This window comes from Ambystoma mexicanum, chromosome 10 (assembly GCF_040938575.1).
Source record: "Ambystoma mexicanum isolate Mex_15411 chromosome 10, UKY_AmexF1_1, whole genome shotgun sequence".
Taxonomy (NCBI): domain Eukaryota; kingdom Metazoa; phylum Chordata; class Amphibia; order Caudata; family Ambystomatidae; genus Ambystoma; species Ambystoma mexicanum.
Window position 1 is genome coordinate 1242875758 of NC_090932.1, and position 24798 is coordinate 1242900555.

General features: G+C 46.3%; 1 protein-coding gene across 1 annotated transcript in view; it reads left to right on the forward strand.

Moving 5' to 3' along the window:
- Window positions 1-24798, forward strand: part of MED13L (mediator complex subunit 13L) — a 2324591-nt gene that overhangs the window by 2107211 nt on the left and 192582 nt on the right. Inside the window, exons 26-27 of the mRNA XM_069619219.1 lie at window positions 6203-6361; window positions 7668-7844. Of these exons, the coding sequence (XP_069475320.1) occupies window positions 6203-6361; window positions 7668-7844 (336 nt within the window). The remainder of the gene's footprint in view (window positions 1-6202; window positions 6362-7667; window positions 7845-24798) is intronic.

The window sequence follows — 24798 nt, forward strand, 5'->3', positions numbered from 1 at the left end:
TCCCCAATACATCCAGTTCCATTGCCCAAATCCTTCTAATCTTCTCCTTGCCGAGTGGTGAGGCGGAGGGGACACTAGGACCCGGAGCCTGCAGCGACCGCCGCGGACGGCAGTTCCACCTGGTGGGCAGCGTGGGTGCAGCCTTGTTCATCGTTCACAGGGAACTCCTAATCTTGAAGTTACATACGTCCCACACCATAATCGATACAACCAGGGGGACACCTACACGATGCCAGGAAAGAACGTGGTTAAAAGCAGGAAAACCAGCCCGATGGATTCTTTTACAAACTCACAAGCATCCTCCGAGAACTCGGAAACGACGTCGGCTGCCGAATCTTCAACTGCAGAAGACTCCAAGTTTGACCATCTCCTAACAACGGTCCAGAATGGGTTCTTGGCAATTAACGTTAAATTGGACGACATTGTCTCTAGGCTCCCTTAAAGCCAGGGTAGACAAAGAAAGTGCCAGAATCACAGATGCCGAGAACAGAATAAGCGCAAATGAAGTCTCGACTCACCGGAACACTCATGACATAACCCTCTTGAAGGGAGAAATGAGCAAACTCTGTGATAAGTGTGATGATTTGGAGTCTAGGTCAAGAAGAAATAATGTGCGCGTTGTCGGCCTATCGGAATCTTTTTGCAGAGGTCTGATGGAAACCCATATAGAAACCCTCTTTAAGACGCTCCTGGGTGCTGATTCGTTCTCCCATCAATTCTTGGTCGAGCGGGCACATCGCACACTCGCCCCTCCTCCTAAACTGGGGTCCCCACCCCGCACGTTCATTGTGAAGCTGCTGAATTACAGGGACAGAGACGTTGTCTTGAAATTGGCCAGAGAAAAGGGACCCCTGAGACACGGCAACGATAACGTACACACATATCCCGATTTCTCAGCGGGAGTCCAGTCCCAAAACCGGTCACATGAATCCATTAAGCGTCAGCTACGAGTGAGACAGGTGCCGTACGCTCCCTTGTTCCCAGCAAAGCTGCGCATACAACATGGCGGACGTGCGCACTTCTTTGACTCCCCGGCCGCGGCATTAGCTTATGTGGAATCCTCTATCCCCATTCCACCAGGAAGAAACAATCCCGATCGGAATCTCCTACAGCAGCCAGTATAGACCACGATACCTAAGCTCTGTCTCGCTCTTGCTGGACTCACATTCTTGTACTAGCAGAAATGGATAACACAGCTTTTCAGTTACTAAAGTAAGCCGGATGAGATGCGCTCGACTGCTAAGGCGGAGTTGCAGCACTCGCCCCCCCCCCCCCTCCACGAGTGAAATCACAAAGTTATAAATGGGGTTCATCATCAAGTTGGGCCAGATCCAGATGGTGTGGGTGGGTTTGGGTACAGGGAATTTGGAACTGTTTTTTTGGCCAGGTATATGGTCATTCACGTTGAGAGCCCCAGTTGGGCAGCTTGAGAAGAAGTTAGCAGTTATGTTTATTGTTAAAAATGCAATCACAGTGTCACGCGCTGATCCCCCCCCATGGTGCCAATCTCCCCCTTGTCCCCCCCCGTGGCTAAATCCAGCAAAGTGGGGGCATACATCATTAGACCTCTCCCGCACATAGTAATGCTCCAAGAGACCCACGCACTGTGGGGAACGAATGAGTGTCCTGAATCAATGGGGCAAAACCGGGTATTACACTGAATATTCATCACAGAACAGAGGTGTCCTAACGTTGATACACCCCTCATGGGGGTTTGCCCCCTGAAAAAAAGCAAAATTGACCCTTTGGGTAGATATGTGGTGGTATGGGGCATGGCGGCAGGAGAAAAATTAATACTGATCAACTCCTATGGTCCGAACACTGACGACCCCGAATTCTACGCCCACCTCCTAGATGTAATAGGTTCAACAACGGACGCTTGGGTGCTGTGGGTGCTGTGGGGGGGAGACTTTAACACTATCCAAGACGTGCTATTAGATAGGCCTTCCAGTAGACAAAGGACCCTCACTAGATCTGCCACCACCATACACCAAATTCTGCAGGAATTGGCCCTGACGGATGCCTGGAGAGGGACACACCCCACAGACCGACAATATACTTTCTCCTCCTCTGTGCATGATACAGAATCCAGGATAGATTACTGGTTTATACCCACCACCCTACTCAGCTCTGTAGTGAGCTGTGAAATACACTCGAGATATCCTTACAGAACATTAAACGACCACCACGGCGTTGGAGAATGCCCCCAAACATCCTGAAAGACCTTAATGTGGTAGAAACACTACATTTCGAAATGGAGGAATTCTTTCAAATAAACTCTGGGTCAGTGGGTGCATGGGCCACAGTTTGGGAAACGTTCAAAGTTTGGGTTAGGGGCAACCTAATGTCTAAAACTACTGGTCTCCTTAAAGATGTCAGATCAAACCTGGACAGAACCGTAATATACCTAAAAACACTTGAACGATTATAGTATAACACAAGACCAAAGCGCACTGGCCTATATCAATGCATACCTCCAAAAATTCAATGATCTTGCAACCCAAGAACTGCAATATAGGTCTACTCCAATCAGGGCATGTAGATACCGTGAAGGAAATAGAGCAGGGAACCACCTGGCTCGTATCCTACGAACTGAACTTAACCACGCCCCTATCACATGCCTCTTGACAGATAAGGAAGAACCTGTGCACACGGAAGAAGAAATTATCGCCGAATTTGCTAGATCACACCAACCTATACGCAAATCATGATACACGAACGCAGGAAAACATTCAGGCATAACTGAGCGAGATTGAACTCCCTAGGCTTTCACCAGAGGACAACTGTGCTCTTGAACAGGAAATAACCAAGGAAGAGATCGCTGAAGCGATTAAGTCACTGGCAGCAGGTAAAACCCCGGGCCCAGATGGCCTAAGCTCTGACATGTACAAGACATATGCCGAAACACTATCCCCGGTATTAACACATGTATGGGAGGAAGCCTTGAGCTCCAGCTCCCTTCCAGAATCAATTACAGATGCAGTCATAACTGTCCTGCTTAAGCCCGGACGCCCTGCTCACGAACGCTCGTCATATCACCCTCTGTCCCTAATAAACACTGATGCAAAGATATTCGCAAAAGTTCTCGCTAATAGACTACTCCCCAGAATGACCACTTTAATACACCCTGATCCATGTGGCTTCATCCCGACGAGGTCCACGGCCCTAAACCTGCGTAAACTTTTTTGCATCATGGTACAGATCAAACCAGACGCACAGGCAGTCGCCATCTCGCTGGACGCCGAGAAAGCGCTTGATTCCGTCTCATGGAAATACATGTTTGAGGTCTTCAATAAATTTGGCTTTGGTCCATGCTTCACACAATGCGTCAGACTACTCTACATGTCTCCCAAAGCTAGGGTCCTAACGAACCGCACCCTCTCCACTCATCTCACCTTACATAGAGGCACTAGACAGGGCTTCCCCTTCTCCCCTATCCTTTTCGCCCTCACCATTGAGCCAATGGCGGCCGCAAGCAGAAGGGAACAAGAAATGTGTGGCATAAAGATGGCCGGTATTTATCAATCCATCTCATTGTATGCAGATGATGCATTATTGTACATACGGAAACCAGAGAAGAACCTAGAGCTTGTATTGGCAGTGATAAATGACTTCACGTTACATTCGGCTATAAAATCAACACGGCCAAGTCAGAAATCTTCCCGTTAACACAGGCCACCACCTGCCCTTCTCACACGCATGGTCTGAAATGGTCCCCCCGACCACATAAGATATCTGGGGATCCTCGTATCCAGAGACAAACCATCACTATACATAGATAACTATGAATCCGCACTGCAGATGATCCACACTAAACTCCAAATTTGAACTAAGCTCCCAATATCATTGGCTGGTCGGATAGCGGTACTCAAAATGGTAGTCCTTTCCAAGCTCCTATACATTTTCAACAACGTTCCCATATGGCCAGGCAAACCTTATTTTGAAAAACTTCGGTCCCTTGCGACCACCTTCATTTGGAATGGGGGGGGGGGGCCAACAGGCTCAAATCGGAAAAACTGGTGGAACCCTACGAAATGGGGGGCTTTGCCACACCGACTTCGAGCTGTATTACCAAGTATCACAAGCCCAATATCCCAAATATTGGCAGAACCCCACAGAAGAATCTCCACATGTCCCCATAGAACACCACTCTGTCCGCCCCACAGACTTAAGATCCACAATACTAGTGAAGTCTCATAAGGATGTCTGTAAATATGACCCAACAGCCTGCACAATCGCAGCATGGGCCGCAATCAGCAAGCGACTCCATATTGAAACTCCCTATGATTCACAGTGTCCACTATGGAATTTCCCGGGCATTGCACCCTCCTACGACATTGGCATACAGAAAGCCTGGATCCCGGATTACGACATTACAATGAAGGCCATGTTCCCAAACGGTAGATTTCTTACACCTGAAGACTTCACAGACACAGTAGGACGGGGCCAACTCGTCACTTTACAATATTACCGTACGAAGGCAGCATTCAAAAAACGATGGCCAATGTTCCCAATAGAACCCCCCGAACACCGCTGTTACCAAGCACTTCATACACAAACAGGCACAGGCGTCTCCATGTTATATAACATAGTCCAAACCCACACGAAATCTTCCAACAATATAAAGGCATCTTGGGAGGAAGACATGGGCACAACAATTGAGGAAGGGAAATGGTCCAGAAACTGCCTCCTTACAAAGAAAGTCTCCTTAAACGCAGGGTTCAGACTTGTACAGTTTAAAATACTCAACGAGCTGCACTACATCCCAGTTAAAATGGCAAAACTCCATGAGTCCATGACCACAAACTGTACCAAATGTAACAATCCATAAGCGGACGCATATCACATGAACTGGGCCTGCCCTAGGATAATGGAATTCTGGCGGGAAGTGGCGAATATCTTGGAGGAGGTCACACAAATTCCTGCACAACTCAGTCCCCAAAGGTACCTGTTTGGCGACATAGGAAAAGTCACAGAAAAAAACAGGAGACTGTTTAACATAGCATGCATAGTGGCCAAAAAATGTATTTTGCAGAAGTGGAAAAGCAGCCAGGCCCCGCGTACAGATCAATTCCTCACAACACTGTCATGTGTCATTGAATGTGAAGAAACCTACATAGGTCTTGTTCCCTCTCCATGTAAACCCAAAGATATTTGGGCACCACTCAGATCTTACCTTGAAAGCACCTTACCAGGTTCAGAAGAGTCTGATGCTAACTGAAACACAAGCGGAAAATCCCCTTTTATTTTTGTCTATCATGTATATCTAATGTGTTGAAGCCGTGCTACCTGTAGGGAATACAATGATGTTTTCTAAAACTGGGATGGAGGGGAGAAAGCTACCGTTGTTGTTATGTATATCCTATACTAATGGGAAGTTGAAGCGCGTGTGATGTGACTTGCAAATCAAAATAAAGTTTTTAAAAAAGGGGGAAGATGATTTTTTCTGGTGAAGGGTTCCGTCTCCCGTCCCTTGGAAGGGGCGCCCATGCAGTATGGAGGAAAGGGGACTCGTTAGTCACTACGGTGAGTAACTTATAATTTTGCTGGGAAGAACAGCATATACTTGAGCCCCAACTCAGTCGCCACCTCACTGCATCATGGGGCAAGCGTTTTTTCTGGACCTCTTGGGTGAAGTCGGGGAACACCAGGATACGCATACTGCCCACCTTGTATGCTACTGCTCATCTTGCGTCTTGTAATATTGCATCCCTATCCCTATATTTCAGCAGCTTTGCCACGACTGCGCGCGGGGGAGCACCAACCAGTGGCTTCCTACCTAAGACCCTATTCACCCGTTCAATGGTGATCTACATGGACATCACTCGGATTTTCAGGACATCTGTGAACAGGCGTTCCAAGTATAGTTCCATGCTGGGGCCCTCCTCACCCTGAGCTATCACCAGAACCCTGATGTTCCTTCGACGTGAGCGCGCTTCAACCTTACTAGGCGCACTTAATACATTTTTACTATTGGTACCTTCCATTCAGAATACATTGCCATAGTCGCTGCAGGGAAAGATGATCGCCATGGGTAGGGTAGATAACCTCCCTGCGTACTGATAAATGATATGGCTCCCCAATGTTTGAAAAAATGTGATGGATGATGATGATGAAGAAGATGCTGCTGCTGATAATTTCAGTGTTATCCCAGTGTGTTATTCCTGTCACATGTTTCACAAAAGAATATTTTTTTTTCCAGACTGGAGTATCCTCCTCGGGGAGTGTTCACTACAGACCATCAGTAGACAGCTGAAGGAGGCATGCCGCATGTGTGGGATCTCCTCATCTGATTCGCCCACCGTTCTCAGTGCCTGCCTAGTTGCCATGGAGCCCCAGGGCTCTTTTGTAGTGATGCCAGGTATATTCCACTTGAGTGTCTAATTTGAGCCACACTGATGCACGACAAAGAAGGGGATATTAAACAAAGGTCCTTTTCAGAAGCACCACAGTCCTTGAGGATTGCAATTTACTTGTTCCATAACCCTACAACCTACCTTTGTCTTGCTAAATGTATATATTTACACACACCCCGAACCCAGCAGCTCAGTTGAAGTTGATTTGATATTGACTTGCATATTTTATGCAATACTGTTACTGTGATCTCTCAGCTTTGGTAATGCTCTTTACTCTCCTTTGCTGCTGTACCCACCTGCAACCCTGCTCCCCTTTTACCTTTGCAGTTTTAAACCTATCATGACCTCAAACGCTTTTTCGATTTTTGTTACTTATATCTTCCACTCTGTTTTGTCAACTAAGCGACTCTGTCTAAATACAGTGTTTGCTGCTAATCTTGTAGTGGCCATTCACCTCACTTAGTTAAGCCTATAAACCTAAACTGCAATGTATTCTGTTATTACATGTGCCACCCTACCTTTCTAGTACAGCAAACCTGCAAGCAATGATAGGTGTACAGACCTCCAGGCCAAATATGACATTGGAGACTAGGGATGTCTCTCACATTTGCAGCCTAAAGCATTTGTCAACTTCCCCACCCCAGTCACTTGGGTCTGCCACATTTGCTTTTGAAGTCTTATTACCAGGATTTCTCTTGGGTGTGAATTCAGGTCTTGTATCTATGATTGCATCTAGCTTTGGTTGGACTAGGTACTGGGTTTACATAGTGGTTACCCTACTAAAATGAAACCGGTTTTCAGCAACCAGTGGATCCCACAGTCATCTGTACAAAGAGACTTGTACTAGGAATCTAGGTGCCCTGGGCCACCGTAACCTCTTACTGACTGGGGTACAGTTGTTAATGTACCTAGTGTGACCTCAAATGAAGGCTGATCGGGGGGAGTGAAGGTGGGGTTGGGGGGGGGGGTATGGTAGACCAGAACAGAAAATAAAATAGGCCAAAAGCGCAGGATGGAATTTAAGTTTTCATATCTGTTCATACTGATCAGAAGATCTTTTTTGCCTTATTTCTTCAGTCCTGTCTCTGGAGCTGAAAGAAACCCCATGGCCTCACTATCAACCACACACAAATGCATCCCTATGCACGTACCCACTCAAAATGCCACTCCCTCACAAAACATCCTCCCATATCTGCCACCGCATATCTGCCTATGTCTTCCTTTGAGTATACACTGTTCTTCAGCATTTTGATTGCATTACAACTGTGCTACTGAATCTGAATTCTATGCTCTGTTTTTATTCTCTTGTAGATGCTGTAATGATGGGTTCTGTGTTTGGCCGCAGCACCGCTCTGACCCAACAGACGTCACAGCTTAATACACCGCAGGATGCTTCCTGCACACACATCTTGGTGTTTCCAACTTCATCCACTGTCCAAGTGGCGCCTGCAACCTACCCCAACGAGGATGTTTTTGGCGCTAATACCGGTGTGTTTATCATAATTGAAATGTAACTTTAGCTAGAATTACAGCACTTTAACTAAGTCAGATCCTTCATAGAAGCACAAGCAGGCCCATTCATGGATAGACAGCATGGAATACCAAGTTTAGGATGCTATAATGCCAACAAAAAAGTGTCACCTTACCAGGGTCCCATTCATGAATACGTTGCTTGCTGTTTAAATGTATTTTGAGAACCAGCATTGAGGAAAGGTTGTCCGAGGCTACCCTATTATGCTGAACAAGGAAAAGACACTTGGATGTAGCCAAATCCAATCAAGGTAGGTGGTAATGCAGTAATCCTTAGATAGCAGAACTTGTTCAGGTGGTATAATGGAAAAATGAGACACACACAAAACACTCAAATTAGACAGCAAGTATAAACTTATTAGACCTGAAAGCACACTACGAAATGATGTATAGACTGGCTCTATTAGACCTGAACACACCCGAAGAAATGAAAATAACAGGTAAGTAGTACTACCAAACTACTACTGTACACACATATACATTCCCAGTGGGTGTTCTTAGTAGAAAACACCATCACTTTACTTTTAAGACAGTTAGAAATCATTCAGTTTTGAAACCTAAAACAGGAAAGTCATTCATCCAGTATTGGCAAAGCCAGCAGATGAGTAAAATGTTCCAGAGATGAAAGCACAAATGTAAGTATAAAAGCTTTGGTGTCCCCTCCTTATACCACCACTCTACGAGAAGTCCAGGGGGATAATTGGCTCGGACTCCACTGATCAAACCAGGCAAGGGAAGAGGTAGGATCCAGAATTTGTGCCCATTCAACCCTGTGGCAGTAGAGTGCTTTCCCCCTTACTTTGATTCCACTAGAAACCACCCCTAGGGTTGTTAGATTACCTGGGCCCACTTACTTTTATTGTTTCTGTTACAGGAGGTCTAGGGGTCACAGACACAAGTCTGGTTTCAGGATCGGGTTCAGCCAGGCAACAGTCCCACACTACAAAAGACAGTTCCTGATGCTTTGCAGTTGGATGATCTAGGCACTCTGATATGCAGCTGCAAGAGGTCAGTTCTTAGGCCAACAGTGACTGGTGCACAGCAGATTCCCTGGATATAGCTAGTCCGCCCTCAAGATGGTTCTGTGATTCTCCTAAAGGCTCCAGAGCAGGAGCGGCATGCAGCAGTCTGGACAGATTGGTTCCGCCTGTGCAAGGGTTGAGCACTAGTGAAGGTCTTAAGGAGCTCGATCAAGAGTCTTGCATTCTCTACGACTTGGCTGCAGGCAATGCTGGATGTCTTCAAAAGTCTTCTTCGAGTTCTCAACAGGCTGCAGCTCTTTGCAGTAGTCTTCGCTCCAATGACAATCACAGAATGCCTGCAGGAGTCTGCCTTTTAACCAAGATTTGAGTGGGGTGTCTGATCTGGGGCACCTTGTTGCGTTGGCCATTTCACCACATTTCTTTTAATGAGGGGGCAAGCTCCTCTCCCTTGTCCTTCCACCCCTCCCCTAAAATATATAATTTATAATTAATTACCCTGCCTCGAAATTTGTGAAATGGCCATGAAGAAGCGGATGTGCACCACAGGGGTTCTCTCCAGCCCACCAATAGAAAATGTGCATCGTTCATACTGGCATGTATTATCCAATCATGGGCACCCTCTTCACCCACCTCTGTCCAGCAACAGACATACCCCTCGCCAGAGTGTGGATTGAGACCCGATAGTCCCAGCCCTCACACCCAGCCAGTTGCTCACACTGCAGCTTTTCCTGGGAAAGGGCTTTCCGTATATTGCAGGAAGAAGGCCAAAGGACAAGGTTTCCAGAGCACAGGTTAGAAAATATGTGGTAAGACAATTTTGAATGCATGTCTAGCTCATGCATCAATTTAAGGTGGTGACAAACGGAGGCATCTTTACTCATTGTCTTGCAAGCCAACTAAAACAGAAACCTACACCTAACTGGAATAGGCAGAGCAGCTAACCAAACCCACACTCCAGACCCCTTTTCTTTATAGGTCACTCCTCATCTGACGTCATCAAAACCTAGATTGAGAACAGATCACTGGGCCTTCAGGGACACCTATCCAGCCTCCTGCCAAAAAAATGAATTGAATCTCCTAGTCAGTCTTTAGGGTTTACTTCTGGTAAGTCTGCGAATACCTGCAACACCATCACGACTTCCTTCTCTTATGTGCTGACCTCCATTGTCCATTCCATTTTAAACTGTTTATATCCACCATTCGAATACCTTCCTCCTTAGCACACAAACCCCGCTGTTCAGTGGTTTACGGTTCAATCCTCATTATGCATGTTCAAGGGAGTCCATAGGTAAGTGGTGGCAAAGTCAAACTGAAAAGCACACTGAGAGAAAACCCTATGGGAAATGGACAGTGACTTGGTAGGCCCCAATGGAAAGGGAAAATCTTCATAGAACTAAATGTCTCCTTCCTCCATATCGTCTTAGACGCATCATGATTGTAACATCAATGTTACTTGAAGAAAACGGGATACAAAGTAACCCCTGCAACACTGCAGTCTTGTAGACTTAGAGACTGACCAGTGCCCCCAAAACAGATGAGTTAAGCAACGGGAGTAAAGCAAAAAGGCTTTAATTACCCCCACAAGTCAGGAAATTAATTAAACAATAGCAAAAAGTTAGGGAGTTCCATTGATGTCAATGGAGGAGAAGCTTAAAAAAAGAAAATCTTTCCTAACTGCTACCAGAGCGCAGTGGTGTGTATTAACCGACCAGGGACAACTAGTCGTCCAGCTAAGATCAAAAAGCCTCCTACCTGCAAAGAATCCGTTTCCAGCATAGATGGTCTGATTGGGGCAGAGCAAAGGGAGACCTGCTTGGTAAAACAGCAAGTGTGATCAGATTGTCATGGAATAGTGTACAAGGTGTGGCGTGTCGGAAGGAGTCGGATATGTTAAGGACATTCTGACTTTTTAGTTAAATTAAATGAATAAGGCCTATCTTTCCCTGTTGCTAAAGGGATTTCCCTGCCTATCTATTGGAACTAAAGGGTCTCACCAGGTGCTCATCCGGAAGTCCCAAAGTAAAATGTCCTCAGTCCAAACCTAACTCTACTTCGCCCTACCACTAATAAAACCAACTCCAAGGCCAAGATAATGTCTTTCTTCTCTTGATCGTCTTTTATCTTCTGGTGTTTAAAGTCTATTTCACGCCATGTTTCCTAATACAATCTTCTGGAATAATCTCTGGATGTCTCCTTGATAAGCTGTTGTAGCTCTTCCACAATGCTTTTGCGTCTTAACGTCTCTTTACTGAAATACTTGTGATAATTCTTTTTGAGATCCTTTCCCACAGTCTTGTCTACACTTGTAGATGCTTAAGTCTATTAACCCAGGTTTTCCTAGCTTAGGCTGAACTTGATCCAAATTTAATTTCCCTTTCTTGAGTTCCCGTTCTATAACTGTCTTTCTTTATCTTGTTCACTTGGTAGCCTTTTCTCATATCCCTATTACAGAATTGTATGCCAGGCTTTCTCCACTCTTCACCTTTAAACTCAGAGGGTTATTTCCCTTCCTTCCATGGTGTTTGTTTCCAATGTTTAACTATTTCCCATACAGGGTTGCTCTGTCTATTTTACGCACTTTCAGTTCAACAGTTTTTTAGTGATTATCTCATCCTTCTGACTGGGGCAAATTTCTTTCTTCAAATAATGTCGCCCAGCCTGCCTCCTGCTTATCCTGTTCTCTGCGGGACCTCTTTATATGTAGGGAAATGTTACGGGCTCGGCTCTCGCTCAGGCAGTCCTCTGCAGTATCTGGCTTGTAATGCTTCTTGTTTGTCGGCGTCCCTTCTGGCTGCTTCCATATACGGGTGCTGGCGACAGGGAGCTGCTTGCGCTTCCTGCTGTGATGATCTTGCTGTGCTTCGCCGGGCGTCCTGCCCACTACGATCTGGTTGTGGCTTCACCACCACCTGGTACAGGATTCCTCTCTTCTGCTACACAGCGGTCTTTCCGTTGTTGTATGCGTCGGACCCCTGGCGTCTCACCCTTGTGTTCTTCACCTCCTCGAAAGTCAAGTGCTCCACGACTCTACGTCTACCACGTGTGATTTCCCTGCATATGAGTCTGTCCCTCATTACTGCACTTGTCTCAGTTAAATGTATGTTTCTCTTTAAAGAGACATCTTCCTTCCTTTTTCCAAAATGGTTTGTTTCAGTATTCCCTTCAGCCAAATATACAGGGATCACATTACTCACAGCAGGTAGGCCTAGGGAGTTCCTCACAGGAATGGGAGTCTTTGTCCCCTAGGGGAGTCTCTCCCAGTGAGGTCCCACTTGCCCAGACCCATAGGGAGGGTCTTGCTGAGAGGGCTCACCTCCATAACTGCAAAGGGGGTGTTTTCCCCCTTGGGGAGAAGGGACAAATACACTTGATTTGTCACAAAGCCCAATGACCTGCTACATAATGCCCTTCATTTGTTTCTTTATTTCAGAAATTAAACCAATTCCATAAAAGATAAATAACACATTCCAGTTCAACTGCAAATATTTCAATTACTTTTAGGTTATACATTCTTTTAAATGTCAAGCTATTTATTCTAAACATTTCAAATCCATATATAAAACTAGAAGTTCAGATTTAAATGTACGCAGCTGCTATGTGCTTCCCTCTTATTTTTAGAGATTGCTCAATATATCAGTAAATCATAAAAGCAGAATATTAATCTTTAAGTCCAAAGATAAATTGCACTGCTACTTAAACTTGCCTGGACCCATGTTTTTTAAAAGGGGCAATATGTACCTTCTTCTTTAGCAGTGCTAGATTGGGCAAAACGGCAGAAAGTGGGTTAAGTATTCAACTGAAGATCGCAAAAATCTTAGCTAGCTGCTATTTCCCCCATCTACATGTTATTGCTACCAAAGGCAGTATATTTGTTTTTAATTTTAATGAAAGTGCCATATGCCTTGGGTTGACTACCCTTTCTCGTCCTGGGTGTTTTATGTTGGAGATAAAACTGTAGAGTTGATTTCACAGACTGATAATTTTCTATCTCATTTATTGATCTCAAGGAACCACTTTCTAAGTCCTGTATCACTAATTCTAATATCCACTGAATGCGTCAATAATGTTGCATATAATAGATAAGTGGGTTTACTTACTCCCGTATCCTCAATATGACACAAGTCAAGTTTCTGGTGTAATGGATAGGAAACTTTGTGGGAGTCCCATGATATGTGCGCAAGAAATCATTTTATTTAATTTGCAATGGCTGGGACCTACAATATTCCCAAAGTACAGAGCCATAGCTTATGTCTGCACCAATTTGGCTTTTGTGAAGGCATCATGGAGCAGACACAGATAACACAATTCAAGTTTGGGCTATAAACTTTTATTCAAAAGAAAAGAAGGTTGGAAAAAGGCCTAACTTTCCCTATGCTAAGGTGGGAATTCCCTACCTAAATAAAACGAAGGATAGTCTCTGTCAGGAAGTCCCAAGCAAACGTCTGTGTCCAAACCTATACTTGCCCTTACATCTATTTGTATACAGTGTGTAGGGATGCTAGCCTCAATATAAATGTTGAAATAAAAGTTCCGAGCTTCATCCTGCTCTTGGTTTTCAAAGGGTTTCCCTTCCCCCAGGGTTCATATAGTTCACCATGCAAAAAGGGGTTCTCTTCCCCACGCTTTCAAGTCTTTCAACACAATTCCTTGTTATACTTCCCAGCTCTTCTGGCTTGGTTACCTTTCAATAATTTCATAGAGTTCAATTCCTTAATTTCACATCGCACAAGATTTCTTTTAGAATCAATCACAAGCTTCTTTGTGGTGCTTTTAAGTGACCTTTCCAAAAATGAGTGTACTCTGTCTAGTCACAGTTGTTGGACCACACGGTCCACCCATTACAGGTCATGCAACCCGACGCAGCTTATTTGCTCCTTCATTTGCACATTTCCACTGTCATCTCTACAGCGGTGTTTGGTTTAATTTCATTTCACATCCTCGTGATGCTTTACCATTGCTTGTTTTGCTACCATTCACTTATTGCACTTTCACACACTCTTGCCAATGCTTGTTCTCTCAAGCTACACAGTTCCTTCAGCAGGTCCGTGGCTCAGTGGACTAATGCATCCACTACAGGGGGCCTGTGTTTGACCTCATGGTCACAGGTTCGAATCCCAGCAGGTCCACTCAGCCCTTCATCCTTCCGAAGGTTGATAAAATGAGTATCATTAAAGTTGGGTAACAAACATCTGTTATTAGTGCCAAGATGCCCCTTCAGTATCCGTATTCATAAACTTTCTGCCATTCCCTTGCTAGGCTGACTCACCAGTCAGTGAGTAAAGGCGTGCCAGTGCCACAAGCTCTCTCGCTCTTGTGCAGCGCCTCACTGTGTCTCCACAGCGGCTCTCCGTGGTTTCGCTCCCACCACTGATGCACCTCTCACATCTCAAGCCTCACTCGTCAGCTTCACCTGGTAGCGCCAGTTCGCCAGTTCCTTTTCTGTATTTCGCCACCGGCCTCAAGCTTCCTTTAGCCTCGCTTTCTGCTGCATACACTCTGCATTGTTCTGGGTTCCTCGAGTGCTCCGTCTGTCACGCCATCTTCCTGGAGATGTCTGCTCTCATCCAGCAGTTCGTAGACCTGCTTCCATAGCGGACTACATTCTCGCCATTCTTGCTGCTTTGAAACTTCCTGCCAGGTTGATTGCTCTGAAAAGGGCTAGACCGCTTACTGCCGTCTTGGAAGTTCTGCATTGCTCTTGATTGTGTCCTCCTCATCCCAGTACATAACTTGTGTGTGTGTGTGTGTGTGTGTGTGTGGCAATAAAGAGAGTATGTGTGGCTCTGGTTTGTCTCTTCCTTGTCCCAGTCCCTGCACTATTTAGCAATTATGGATCGCATTGGTCCGCCCACCTTCCTTGGGCACTATAACCACTAATCTCTGCATCAATAGCACTCTAAATTGCCTCATACTGATTTTCTCTAGTGCTCTCTTAATGCTCTGCTTAAAAAAAAAAGGAAAATAATGTATAACTCTTTTCTATTCCCTGATGTGCTTCCAACTGTGCATCCACCTTTTATGTACTGCTTTGAGTGCTTTCTGGCTAAACTCATTTAGGAGTGCTTCGAACTGTGCTTCCACCATTTTGTTCTGTTTTCAGCGCTTTCTGGCTAAAATAGAATTTGGGTGTGCTTACCAATTTGTTAATCTACAAATCTGGGCATTTCCAGCTTGCTCACTGTTTTTTGTCTCGTGTGATTCTATTGTTGCATAGTGCTTCTGAGCCATCCCCTGCACGTCTCTGGCTTCCCCTCCTGCTCCTCCTGTCTCTGCCCCCATGGTGCTCTCAGTCTCCTCTATCTTGTCTAACTGCTTCTCCATTTCCTATCCCCCCTCTCACAAAATCTAGAAGGAAGAAACTAAAAAAGGCACTCCGAGTTCCAACCCTGGTCTGCCCTTCGCAGACACCTACCTCGGTGCTTACTCCAGACAAACCATCACTGAGCTTCTCTTTGCTGTTCCTTCTTCTAACCTACGGACCCCCCCATATGGTCTCTGTCCTCTCCCCTTTCTCCTCCTCCACCCATTATTGGCAACACCAGATGTGAAGTCCTCTTGGTTCACTTTGCATCTTCCAAATGCAGCAATAATGTCTATCATAATGGCATTATCATGGCCCAGGCCTTTCAGCACAACCTCCTCCCTCTTGACAGGCATCTTCCATCTCTCTTCAACCCCACCTCTCCTTCCAGTCCTCCTTCCCTCATCCCAACTCTCCCCTCCCCCAGTGGTGCAACCCCCCCCCTCGCACATCTTTTAAAGGGGGCAACCAGCTTCACTTAGCTACCCTCAATTCTCGCTCTATCAAACATTCCTCTGACACCTGTCACCTCCTTGAAGACCTTGACATTGCTGCTCTCACTGAGACGTGGTTAAAGACCAGCTCCGTCACTGCTTTTGACACTGTTCTCCCTGAGGACTACAAGATCCTGTCCAATTCCAGGCTCTCCCGGCCTGGTGGCGGAGTGACTCTGATTTCCTTGAATGAGTTCCTGCCTCCATTCCTACTCAAACCTACTCATCATTTGAAAGCCCAGTCTGCAAGCTGTCTGTCTCACCTCCTTTCTCTCTGACTCTCGCTTCCATCTGCAGACCCCCTGGACTCCCTCTTCCTCTCAAAATGGGCCAACATGTCCTCTTCTCGTCTTGCCTCCTCCCCCAAACTTATCTTCCTTGGGGACCTCAACATCTACCTCGACTCGCCTGATGTGGCCACTTTTTTCTGTGACCGCTGCAACACTTTCCCTAACTATCCTCCCCTCTGGCCCAACCCACTCTGCCGGACACACCTTGGATGCTCTCCTCTCAGCAGACATCCCTCTCTCCTTGTCTGACCACACTCTCCTCACTTGCCACCTTGGCCTCCCCTCTCCCCTGACGCCTCTGCTCACACTGCCAGTCTCCACCGTCATTCGACCGATGATACGTGTGTCGTGTCAGTCACTGCATTTGCCTCTTCCTTCATCCCCCTTTTCCCTACATTAGACTCTCCTTCTGACTCTGTTCTAGCTAACCTCCATCTCTCTATCTCTAACACCCTGGACATCTTTGCCCCCGTCATGAGGATCTGCATGAAGCCTTCCTCTAAATGCAACTCTTAGAATGACTCTGACTTGGCAACTTTGAAATGCAAGTGCAAAGCTGCAGAACAGAAGTCTCAGGCATCTAGCTCATCCTCTGACAAACTGGACTGCTGTCTACTCCAAAGGCAATACCGTCTCCATCTGCTCCAAGAAGAGGCCTCGTGTCCATGCCCACATTTCTGGAGCCACCAATAACACGGCTGACCTCTTTAAATTCTGCAAGAAACCTGTCTATCCTCCTGCAGTCTCCTCCCCTCCCCCTCCCACGCCATTTGCTCTGCACTGGCCACCCACTTTTCCTCAAACTCTGGACATTTTGTCTTCTCGTCATCTGCTGCCCTCATACACCCCCTTCTCTTGCTTGCTTTGGCTCCCCATTCTCCCGTACTCTTCTTTCTTTATCATTGCACCTGATGAGATCTCTAGAGTTGTCCGCTCTATGAAAGTCTCCTCTAAACAGGTACTTCCCTGCTCCTCCAGAACCATCAAGGACAACATTGTCTCTCTCGCTCCAGCCTTAGCTGACCTCTGCAACCACTCTTGCCACTGGCTCCTTCCCTCAACCCGTTAAGCATTGTTCACCCTCTCCTAAAAAAAGACACTTCTTGATGGGCTATCGCCCTATCGCTGTCACCCCTTTCTTGGGCAAACTTGTGGAGAAGCTGTTCATACCTCAACTGACCCTCCACAACAAAATGGCTGGCTGCCTCTGTGACCACCAATCTGGTTTTAGGGCAGCCATAGGCACAGAAACTGCTCTCCTAAACACCAATGAAGACCTACTCTATAACCTGGACTCGAACACTCCCTCTGTTCTGAACCTCCTCGATCGATCTTATGCTTTTGGCACTGAACCACACATTCTAATTATAATTGGTTATTTATAACGCGCTTAATACCCAGAAGTTTCCAAGCACGGGCCCGGGGATCGGATCTGTGTTGCTCCGTGTCGTCTGTTAGAAAGGAAGGTCAGCCACGCCCGTGCCCATCCTCATAAACCGTCTCCATGATACCCTATCCATCACGGATAGGGCACTGGCATGGCTGACCTCCTTCCTTTCTAACAGACCTTCCCAAGTGCAAATGGGTCCTCTTCTCTCCTCCACCTCTCTCTACCTTTGGTGTACCTCAGGGCTCTATCCTATTGCCATTGTAATTGGTTGTTTATAACGCACTTAATACCAGAGGTTTATAAGTGCAGACCCTGGGATCAAACCTGTGTTGCTCTGCATAGTCTTGTTTACAAGGCAAGTGTGTTGCCCTGAGCTATCCTCCGGAGACATGGCTCTTGAATGTTTGGCCCCTCTGGCCCACCTGATCTCCACTCCCCAAATTTCCAGTGTTACGCAGACTACACACAGCTCTCTTTTAAACTGCCTTCCTCTACCTCCTCCTCACTCGTAACTGACTGCCTGACTGCTATTCAGGCATGGTGGTCTTCTAATGAACTCTGCCTTAATACCACTAAGACGGAGATCCTTCTCATTGGGACACCTGCTTCTTGTTCCCCACACAATCCACTCTTTGGCCAGACTCCCTGGGTCCTCTCCCCTCATCCACTTGTGAGGCAGAAAAACTTGGGATGATCTTTGAATCCTCTCTTTTTCTATCCACACATCATGGACCTTGCCAAGAAGTCAAATTTTCAGCTCCACCTCCTCGGGGGCATTCTTCCTTTCCTCGCCTTACCCCAGAAGCTCAACGTCTCCAGAGCCCTGGTTCTCTCTAGGCTGGACTACTGCAACATCCTCTTCCTCGACCTGCCTCTTTCCTCCCTTCAACTGATCCAGAATAGGACTGCAAGACTTAGCCTTAGCCTCAAGCCCAGGGACCGCATCTCTCAGCCCATAAATCTCTCCACTGGCTCCCGGTGACTGCAAAGATCAAATTCAAGACCCTTTGCGTCATCCACAAGGCTGTTTGAGGCGTGGGACCTCTTTGCAGCCAGCTCTCCCTCCCTAAATACCTCTTGGCCGGAGTGCTTCGATCTTCTGGCTCCAGCTCTCTGCAGGTCAAATGTTTTTCCAAGCAGAGAGTGGAAGGTAGATCAATTTCCTCAACTGGCTTGTCCCTCTAGAATGCTGCCTCCACAGACTTGAGCCGGATCTTCTTAAGTTCTGATAACTTCTCAAGACTTTACTTTTCTCCTCTTCTTTCCCTCTCCCCCTCCCGTGATAACTCTCCATATGCCGCTGCCACTTGTGCCTAGTCCCTTCAGGGTCATAGAGGGGCCAGTCCACCCCCTATCAGTCCGCCCAGCATCCTTTGCCAGCACTTTCCCTCGGGCTCCCTGTCCACCGCACTCATCCTCCCTTCCCCCCTCTTCCTTTGTGTACTTGCCGCCTTGTCCAACCCAGCACTTCCCACACCCACCCCCTGCACGTCTCCCTCTATTACCTCTCCCTTGCACTTACCACGTTGTCATGCACATGCTCGGTAGGATTGTCACAAGGCCAATGTAACCGTTTTTTGTTCTACCTTTGATTCCCATGTTCCCCCATGCCACCCTCCCCTCATCTTGTCTTGCGCATGGAACACCTGTGTATAGGCGCCATACAAATGTCCAATACATAATTGCCTCCTCCCAGCTCAGGGGAAAGACATGAAAATGACGCATAGCGTTAAAAGCTACAGTGAAAACTGATCACCAGATCTTAAGCTTTTATTTAAAAAGTTCACTCAGCATAGCATCTGGATCTGCTGCTTTCCCATTTGCCAGAGAGTCCAGCCTGCCTCTACAACAACTTGTCTAACTCCTGTAGTGTTCAATTCTGCATAACTTTCCAGACATATTTCTTCCCCAATTAATTCTTGTGTAGGAGAGTCACATTTAGATGTTTTATACCCTTTTATATGCTAACCAAAACTCTTCAGGGTTGGTCAACAGTGCTCCTTGTTCCATAGTATGCCAGCTTTCCATTCTCTTTAATGTTATGTTTATAATCATGTCTGGCCCTTGATATTTGGGCCGTGTTCCTTGAGTTTCTAATAAATCCAAAAAGATCTTTTTTGCCTGCATATACTTTTTTCTTAACTTGGGCTTCCTTTTTCCTCTATCTGCAATTTTATAATTAAAATTGTTCTTTTATAGCGCGCTTAAAACCGGAGACCAGTTTCAAAGCTTGAAACCGGGATTCAAACCTGTGTTGCTATGCGTTGTCTTGCTTCCAAGACAAACGAGTTGCCCCTGAGCTATCCTCCCAGCCCACCTTAAAGAATGGAATAGTTGGGGAAGGTAGGATACAGTTAGGGAGAATATTCACTTTCTGTGCTAATTCCCTTTAACCTGAGAGAGACCCTCAGCACTTTTTTTTGTCCTGTGAACTTTATTGTAATCTCCTGAGTAGGTGGAACTTTTTACCACTTTCTCTTTCCGTTTCTCTGACTGGGATGTTTTAATTCTTACTGTTGTATTGAGTTTGGTAACCTCCATATGTGAATACAGCTATCTGCTATTTGCTTAGTGTCACCCAGCACCCTCTGTGCAGTGTCACTGGGGACTCCATTGGACTTCTCCTTATGTTTAAATATATATTATTGTGAGAACTACAGTTCATAATAATAGTAAGATAACTTTTATCTTGCATACCTTTTCTTGTGTGGGTTCAGCACAAACAACCTAATGTGGGGTGCTGGGGGTTACATTGTAACTCCTTCTCCCACTTCTCATGTAACCTTTTGTTACACTGACTAACTTAAATGGTTGCTTGCAGTGGTTTTGTTTTACTACCTTCTGTGCAGGTTACTAGCAGGCTGATTTCTCAGCTGCAGTACAGCACCCATGGGTGACCATTTTACCAAAATGGCCCCGGTCTTCTTTATTCACAATTTTCCATTTGTCTATTCCTTCTGGGCTTTTCTTCTATCCTCTAGGGTAGATTTGAGTCCTTTGTGATTTTTGCATTTGGCGAGCTCCACCCCTGAAGCCCACCCATGCTCCAGTGTGTGTGAAAGCAGCAAGTGAGGGAGGAGCCTGAAACTTCACTGTCCTTTGTCTGTAGGTATGCCTGGCTGGAACCAGTTCTAACTGGGTGGCTGGCTGCCCTGGAGGACAGCCAACCCCCAGGTGATTGACAGCTCTGAGTGTGAATGAATGAGTTGGTGCATAAAAGGCAAGGATTTTGGGACCACAGGCCTAGTCGACCACAGGAACAAGGAATCCGAAGCAGAAGGCAAGCAGAGATGCCAGAAGCACCTTCCAGGACTGCAGAAGCACAGGTGAAGCCCTGCAGCTGTGCTGACCCCATTTCTAAAGCGGCAGGGAAGATCCCCCCAGCTGGTGGGACCGACTAGCCTCAAGACTTCTTCATTTTGGGTCACCCCCGACGCTCTGCGACTTTCACGGGCTGTAGAACACCAATACCCGGGGTACCTGGACCATTATCAAGTTCATCTTCAGAAGATCGAATCCACCTGAAACTTTGCAGGCATTAGTGTGGACCACCAGAGGCAGGACTTATTCACCAAAAGTTCCCTCACCAGAGTTTATGACCGAGTAATTGTAGAGAATCAACCAGCAATATTTGTTTCTTTTTGGCGCTGAGAAAAAGGCGCCAAAACCACAGAGCTGCTGAAGTGAGCTGAAGCCATTGCTGCCGACCCCTTCTCCCGAGTTCTGCCGCAGAAGCCCGCCAAAGGCCCCCCCTTTTGTCACCATGACCAAGGAGCAGGAATCGGGGTCTGCAACATTGCACTTAGAAGGAAGCCAGCTACAATTTTGTTTTCATCTTTAAGGTACTTTCGGACTTTGGGTGTAATTGCCTTGTGTCATTTTCGGTGCTTCCTGGCTTGGGAAGTGCTGTTTTCTTGAAGTAAGAGTTGGCCTCAACTCCTCTGTGTCGGCATTGCAGCCTGTGTACTCTCAGGTAGGCTCCCCTTGATCAGTAAAATTAAAGTTGCTAGTCACAAGTTCTTGCGCAAGAACTTGTGACTAGCAACTTTAATTTTACTTCCATTTTCTGATACACTCAGTAGTCTGAGTGGTCTAGTCATTTCTAAGCAGCACTCAACTTATCTTGAATATATATTGACAATACTATCTCATAACAAGCTCGCCATCAGTTGTATCAAAGGCTGCAAAGATATGCTAAAAAAACAGGCTCCCCTTGAGCACCTGTATTTTCTTCCTGAACTATTGACTGCTTGAATAACTTTTCCTCTGAAGATCTTATTGGAACTGTCCATTTGACTTTTCCTGTACTGATTCCCCAAAGGTTCATCTTCTGATCATACTGGCTTTGGCCATGCTGGGTTCGCCATAGGTTTTATTGTAGACACTGTTATTTCTAGGAGCCAAACTGCCAATATCTCTGGGAGAGTGTACTTGTTATTAACAGCTGCTATACTGTGTACTGTATAACCTTTATTTCCCTCCATCCTCAATTTTGCAAAGGTGATACTTAGTGCTTTACTGACCTTAAACTGACATCACTCTGTGTGCTGGATATGGAATGTATAACCAGATGTTACTCACCTGCATTATTGTTCCATGTATAATGTAATTCCATTCCTAATTTAATGTTATTTTTAATTCATTTTAGAATTGTTTGTGCCTTGTGTATATATAAATAAATATTTTGATATAAGTGGGTAAGTGTTTTATTGGTTCTATGTATGTACTGATTTCTTTGTACTGCTGTACAGCTCACATAACTACCTCCAAAGATAAGCATGGCTGCTCAGCCACTCTGACTAGTGTAGTGCAAGCCGATGTTAAGAGTTGGGTCCCTAATACCAAGAGATAAGTCGTGTGCAGTCCCCCACCAGTTGGACTTCATAAAAACGTACCTAACGGATACATACAAGCAAGTCTTATTCAGATTCATAGTTAAAATATGACATATCCTAGAATTTGTGTATTTGGCCCTTTCCTGTTTAACTGGTTGCTGAGGAGAGGTTCTGATCACTTTTACAGAACATTCACCTTAGACCGAAAGTATCATATTCAGAATGGTGCAACCGATTCTAGGCTTCATGGCATCTTTTATTTTCCTGATCCCTCGTTCCGGACTACCTGAGACTGTTCATGAAAAGCCTTGAAAATCAATGTACTAGCGGGACAGTGTGTTCATCTTGGCCAAGGTGAAATGATCACTCTGGTGAGCCATGAGATAGATCAGATGCTTTTATTTATTATATGAAGGAACCTGATCCAGAGTTTACAATTGTGGCCAATGTTTTGTAATAGGGTTTGGACAAAAGCTATAGTTCAGGGCTTGTCACAATTGGCCTCTGAGGAGGTTTCACAAAGTCCTTCCGTCAAGGCTTCCTCTTTGTTTTTTAGGGACTGGTATTAAATGTAGTTGTGTCCTACTCTTTTGGAGATTTGGAGCTGAGGGCAGCCTTACCCTCCAATCTTATAGGTGCAACACCAAACATTTTGGTGACCACCAAATCAATGGGTGCGACAGGGTCTGTTCTCTGGTTGTGTGCTTCAAACCAAAGCACCATACACCCTTTCACACCGGTCTTATCCAGCCTTCTTCTGAGCTGGCTCAGTGAGGAAATGCACTTATAAAACAACATCTCTACCATACATTTTAACCATGCAGCACTGGTTTTCTTTTGGCCACACAACATTCAGAGTAGGTGAGGAAATTAAGTTTTACTCACCGGAGTGACTAAAATACTCCTAGTCCTTAGTCCCCTTGCCTCCATCCTGAATGGGCGTCCTTCGCGAGGGACGGGAACGGAACCTCTATTGCACCAGAAAAATACTTTTCCCCTTTAAATTTACTGCTGCGCAGACTTGGGTCACGGGCTCCTTAAACCCTGCCTACCGGTGCCACACCTCAGACCCCTTATGACGTGTCGGCTGTATTTAAAGTCTTACAACCTCACTGGTCTTATTTTAGGGGAATGGGTGGTGGGGCGCATGGAGGAAAGGGGACTAAGGATTAGGAGTATGTTAGTCACTCTGATGAGTAACACTTAATTACTCCTACGTCCCATCCCATTTCCTCCATCCTAAATGGGCAATTACAACTGACCCAACACTCTGGGGTAGAGAGCCCGACCTCTTAAGCAAATAGATTGCGCAGCACCGCTTGGCCAAATGCTGCATCAGCCTTGCCATGGGTATCCAAGCAGTAATGCTTGCAAAACGCAGAAAGCTTGGCCCATGTCGCCGCCCTGCTACTAACCTGCCAGGGAACATGTCGCTGGAAGGTGACTGCTGTCGCTTTAGTTCTTACCTCATGCATACCCTGTGACGGCTCCTTACTTTGCACCTTGTATGCCTCCAGGATAGCTGCTGTCATCCATCAGGCTATGGCTGCATTGGAGGCCTGTTGCCCAGGCTTAGAGCCTCCAAACGTTATAAAGAGTGCATCTGTCTTACGGATGCCTGTCATTCTGTCCAGAGAGAATTTCAACAACCTTCTGAGGTCTAGGCAGTGGAGCGTCTTCTCTGCCTCTTCCTTGGGATCTGGGAAGAATGTGGGGAGCACAATCTCCTTGATGTGGAAGGACGAGACCAACTTTGGAAGAAATCTGTGGTGTGTGCAGAGCATGTCCTTGTGAAACCTTGTGTATGGTTCCGAGGTGACCAACGCCTGGATCTCACTCTCAGCAAGCTGAAGTAAGCCCGACCAAAAGGGATGTCTTTAGCGTGACCAGCCTAATGTCTGCCGTGGCCATGGGCTCAAATGGTTTATGGGCGATGGTGCTTAGGGCTACATTCAGGACCCAGACTGGATGAGGACACTTGACCGGAGGGGAACAGCCTGGTCAGTCCCTTGAGGTGCTTTTTCACTACAGGATTGGGATAGGAAAGGATATGAGTCAGAGTTCCTATAAGCACTGATAGCGGCCAGGTACGTTCTACTGGTATCTACCTAGAAGCAAGACCTGGAGAGATAGGTAAAAAAAGACTTGGTCGAGTGTGCATGTCAGAGGGTTGACCCAGTGTGCCTTAGCCCAAAAGCAGAATCATGTCCACTTTCTTTTGTACCGCTTGAGTGTTTTCTGGCATTTTGGATGATGTCCAGATTGTCGGGAGACAGCTGAAGATGCTGCTCAGGAACCAGGCCGCTAGGGCTAGTCTCTCTGGAGAGGGGTGTAGCCCTGCGCCTCCCTGCTGCGCTAGTAGAGGGCCTATCTCGAGGGGGAGTAGAATCTCCGGCTGAAGCGACATCTGCTGTAGGTCCGAGAACCAGGGTCGCACCTGCCAGAGCAGCGCCACAAGGATGATCCTGAGGTTTATGGAAGTGCTGATCTTGCTCACAACCTTCTGCACGAGTGGTGTGGGAGGGAATGCATATGCCCACATCCCGTCCCAGTGTATCTGGAGAGCGTCCCCTAGAGAGCCGCACCCCTTTGCCCCCCAGGATGCATATTGCGGGCAAG